This window comes from Habropoda laboriosa, unplaced genomic scaffold (genome assembly GCF_001263275.1).
Source record: "Habropoda laboriosa isolate 0110345459 unplaced genomic scaffold, ASM126327v1 scaffold64, whole genome shotgun sequence".
Taxonomy (NCBI): Eukaryota; Metazoa; Arthropoda; class Insecta; order Hymenoptera; family Apidae; genus Habropoda; species Habropoda laboriosa.
The window spans coordinates 1,025,989-1,031,083 of NW_017100183.1; the positions used below are offsets into that span (position 1 = coordinate 1,025,989).

Sequence of the window (5,095 nt, forward strand, 5' to 3'; positions counted from 1 at the left end):
AACTATCTGGTATCGGAGGGGTTCGTCCCGTATCGATTCGACCGAGTGAAATTCGCCAGATATGCCCGTATTTTCGGCGGAGATAATGCTTCGATGATTGCACGGGACGTCGCGGCAACGCTCGTCTTCCTAAATACACCTTCTTCTTTCGGTCCGAATAGAGAATCGTGTACTACGTTCGCAAGCTTAACGATCGACACGACACGACAGGGGAAAAAAGGGGAAACGTTACTGAAGATGGGAAGAAAGGGGAGAGTAAGAACTGTAACGAACGAATGTGATTATCGATCTCTGGAGGCGGGCAGAACGAGCGAAGTAGGGCGAGATTCCTCCGTCATCCCGGCCCTCTTCCCCCAAAAACTCTCCGGATCCTTCTTTAGCCCGTGATGCCTCGCGAGGAATTCACAGTCCGCTCAATTATAGACCGACCGCTCTGAATATTGGGTCAAAGGTCGAGGGGTCTCGAGAATATTAATGCGGAAGGTCGAGACCCCGGTTCGATTAATCGTGTTCTAACTAGACGCGACTTGTTTCCTTTGTTACAGATACAGCGATGTGCGCCAACGTCACCACGGATCCATCCAACTACTTTTCCAATATCAACGGTAATCTCACCAAGATCGTCTGGGCACATGCCGTGAACAGCAAGGCTGAGCTGAGCAAGGCGCTCGCATCAGGTGGGTCGATCGCGTAATTCGAGTGCTTCTCTCCTCCATCCGCGTTCCTCCGTCCGAATCTCCAATCAAACGGATTCTGCAATTGCGCCATTTGTCTTTCTCTCCGGTCGCGAAGCATCGCTGGAATAATCGTGTGGAACAACCTATTGCATTCATATTCGCGGCAGCTGCTTTCGGTCGGTCGTCTTTAATTCCGCGGGAACACGGCATCCCTGCTGCGCGTCTCGTTTCCAGCCAGCGGGGGAATTTCAATCGTGTCAAAGGTCCGCCCGGTCGATAATCATCGTCGATCGAACGATTCTTGCAATTAGACAGAACCGCCGCGGAGAGTGTAGAGGTGTGTTTACCGATCGATTGGCGAAAGAACGGAATGTACGCGGTGGGATCCTGATGAAAAATTCATCTGCCACGTTGGAATTCGACGCGAACGCGTTATCATTAGCTAACGAACTTTTACAAAGCGAGCGTCTCTCTTTGCTCCCGCATCGGCACATTTCTCGGAGCGTGATATCATTCGGGGAACGTGCCCGTTCGTTGAACGCCGTTACGTGAGACGCGAGTCCTCCGGCTCGGATTATTCTCCTTTCTGCGTCTACGTCGTATTCGTAGATAGGATAGGAATCCTTGTTACGTGTTTAATCAGAAAGAAAAGTAATCTGTAGCGCAGGGTTGAATTAGAAAATTGATCTCGCGTTCGTGGCAGCAAGTCGAAGGTCGAATTACATTTGGGACGCGCCTCGTCACCGCACCGGATGGTGCGTTCGCCTAATTAATATTCGGGAAGACGCGTATCGTGGTCACGTCGTTGCAAGATTTTCGAGAAACAAACCGGTTGTTACCCCAGCTGAATCTCAATGAATCTCGCAGCAGCCACAATGCTGTTAAAGTGGTCGTAGTGGAAGGTCAGTCTTCGACTACGCACGACCTTGATCCCCCGATCCCGTGATTGATCGCGCGATACGCAAACGACGTCCTTCGCGAGAAATTCCTTCGAGATCCACTGTCCTTGCAATTACGCCCGCGATCAATCGAAAAGTGCTACAACACGCTGGAAAAGCGTGTGGACCTGCAGCCGGGCCTGCAGAAATATGTGTCAAGGTGGCTGCGTGCGCCTCCTTCCAGAATCTCCTACCAAACTGGCAGACTTTTGTCGATTCTCTGGAAAAGCTCTGGAAAAGACGCGTCTTCCCTGGTGGAAGGGATCTCAGAGTCTGCTCGAGGAAAGAGAGGAGGAGGATGGGAAAAAAGTTGTACTTAACACCAACCAGAGAAAATTCAATCCGTCTCTCGCTGCTTTCCAGCCAGTCTTTAGACGTGATCGATATTCGTCGCACGTGTCTGAAACTCCACCTCTCCCTTCAACTGCTACACAACTCTATCCAGCTCTATCCTCCTTCTCCCCTTTTCTTCCCTTCCTCGTCTCTGTCCAACTAACTACGCACGCTTACAAGCGATCCTCTTGTTTAAAGACTCCGTCATGATGCTGGAAGCTGACGTGGTGCTGGGAAAATGGAATTCCAGCGAAAACCAAAACGTTAACGAGACGATACCGGTAATGGCGCATCCACCAGCGACCGAGAGCGATCTGTCGCTGGAGAAATTCGTGAGCGGCGTCAACGAGAAGAACGCCACCAAGGGCGTGAAGCTCGACTTCAAGAGCATCGAGGCCTTCAACGCGAGCAAGTCTATCTTGGATAAACTTCTCCATGACGTACGTATACACCCGTTCCGCGTATTTATAGACCGGCTTTCGCATCTTTGCGGAGCCCTTCGCGCTCCGTTTCACCGATTCGCCGCTGCAAAAGGATATTCCAGGACGGGCAGCGTTATTTTTACCGCGATGTACCGATCGCACACACCGTTCCTCGCGGCCAACAGTTCCCATCTGTCGCTAATCTTCCCCTTCTTTTCAGCTCAAATTCCCCGTCTTTCTCAACGCGGATATCCTCGCCGGACCAGTGAACGCGACAGCTACGCCTGTCGACGCAAAGGCGTTCTTAGCTCTAGCCAAACCGTACCGTAATTGTACGGTGTCCGTTGGATGGACTACCAGGTGAACGTTTACTTGGGAAACAGTGCATCTGTCGACCCTTGTGTCAATAGCCACGACTGTCTACTTTATCGTCTCCTACGTTCAAATCTTTTACCGAGGAGATGATAAAATATGCACAACAAGTGTATCGACAGAAGGGTTAATCTCGATCGATTTGCTCATTCTACCGGGACGATTTTTAGGTACGGTACCAAAGACAACGTCACCGAGGGCGGGTACACGGAGGAGCAGATCAAGAAGATGATCGACACGCTGAAAGAGCAGAACGTTACCCAGCCGATAACTTATCCTGTGAGAGCCGGTCTAGCCGCGAACGATATCAGCGTGATCAAGTCTCTGATGGAGAAGAGCTCCGACATGAAGAACGTAACCCTGACCGTGTGGTCGAGCGAGGGCGACAAGGTTGACGCTGCGAAGCTGTCGACGTTGATCAAAGATATCGGCGTGACGAAGGTGTACGTGGACGTGCCAGAAGACCTGATGAAGAGCCTCCAGTTGTCCGGATCGTCGTCTGGCGTGAGCGTCGCCTCGATCACTCTCGTCGCGTCCCTCGTCGCCGTTCTTCTCTCAACGATATTGTGAACACCTTATCGCCACGGAGTTTTCGTCGCTTTTCGCGTACACTCGAGAGATTTCCCTGGGACTTCTCTCGACCGTGGGAAATGAGCGAGGCTGATGTTTTCAACGGGGTGGGGTAGGGGGGTAATATGGGTATCGAATCGCGATCGAAGGGTTCTAAATCAAAATGAAACAAAGGAAAAAGAAAATTATTAAAAAAATACCAAAAAAAAACAGAAGCATTATCGAATATGTAACAGAAGCCGGTTGTCGTCTGGAACACGGGCGTTGCCCGCGCGACACTCTACACGTTTTCGATCGTGAATAATGTACTTTTTTTAGCCTGTAAGCTTATTCGCAAACGTTTTTTCTAAGTATTTTAAGGGAGCTTTCTTAGGGTGATTGTGGCGAGAGAACAAACCCTCTTGCTTTATCGTGCACACCATCGACGGTGTATTTTCATTCTTCTTATTTCTCTCCCTCCTTCTTTTCTACCAAAGATGGCTGTTTCTTTGATCGTCACATCTCGGCACCTTTTGTAGATTTCTATGCTCGATTGCGACGTGATGAGAGAAAAACCGACGTCTCGATTCTCCACACGGACATAGGAATAATAAGATAGAGTAAGGATATAACAGTACCAGCAGGAAAACGTTTACACTGGCTCAGTCTAATGTTGATGAAATTTATAAGCTGACGTTTTAGCAAAAGAGATTGGTGAAATTTCCGAACGTGTCGTTTCAAATACATTTTGCAATCGGTGTCTCGTGATAGGGGAAGAAAAAAGGGATTTTAATCGAAACATCTCTGGCGCACGTATCACACACAGACACAACAAACATACATACATACATACATACAGAGGCACGAACACAGAAAAGCACACGCGCACACGTTTTTGCACCTTTTGAGACGCGCTGAATTTTTTTTTTCTACATCGCTGGCGCGTCCAATATTGGCGAGACTTACTCTCGTAGCGTGTTATATCGTACCCCTTTAGTGTTCACCGACGTATCTCCTGTACCTGTCTTTCAACATATCTCAGACATAGGTGCAGACAAAACGGTATTAGACTCTGCATAAGCTGTAACGTGTATATCTATAAGCCAAAGGATTATGAATGCGTAATTACGGTGCCGGCGCACCGCGTTTGATAACGAAACAAATAAAACTATCTGCAAAATTGATCGATCTTTCCTCCGAAACAATTACTTCGACGTCTCCTTTCTTTCTCTTACCTCGATAGATTTAAGAATTCGACGTTCTTTTCTTTTCTTTTCTTTTCTTTTCTTTTCTTTTCTTCATTCGTACTCTTTGTACGGTAAGCTGCGAACGCGACGGAAATTGGGACGAGGTTCACGGACAAAATGTGCTCCGAATCACGGGTGGTCCGTTTCTAATCCCCTGAATTAATGGGCCCTCATGTGGCGCGTGTCGAGGAATACGAGTGGCATTTCAGATTATTTTTCGTCGATGCGCGACGAATCGGGACGGAAAATCGGGATTTGTCACGAAAAAATTCACGACAGCTTCCCTCTGTGAACCTTGCCTGTTAGACGAACAAAAAGAGGTATGTCCGTCGAAATGTTACTCGCGTATGATAAATGCTGTTGAATGTTTTTTTCACGGTGCAGATCGATTAAAGTGCAATCAAGAACGAAGAATAAAATCACGTAGTAAATTAACCCGTCACGTAGCCAAGCTTAATTACTAAATTGAAAGCGAAGCTAGGCAAACACAGAGAAAGCCCGTTACCGACCGAACACGTCCCCGGCTGCTGTTTACCCAACCATTTGACACGGACGAG

The 5,095-nt window shown here is 48.4% G+C and overlaps 1 protein-coding gene across 1 annotated transcript in view; it reads left to right on the plus strand.

Moving 5' to 3' along the window:
• LOC108579191 (protein FAM151B) overlaps positions 1-4,461 on the plus strand; it is a 10,012-nt gene extending 5,551 nt beyond the window's left edge. The window contains exons 2-5 of the mRNA XM_017942661.1: positions 546-677; positions 2,147-2,388; positions 2,591-2,730; positions 2,913-4,461. Of these exons, the coding sequence (XP_017798150.1) occupies positions 546-677; positions 2,147-2,388; positions 2,591-2,730; positions 2,913-3,312 (914 nt within the window). The 3' untranslated portion in view covers positions 3,313-4,461. The remainder of the gene's footprint in view (positions 1-545; positions 678-2,146; positions 2,389-2,590; positions 2,731-2,912) is intronic.
• The last annotated feature ends 634 nt before the right edge of the window (positions 4,462-5,095 follow it).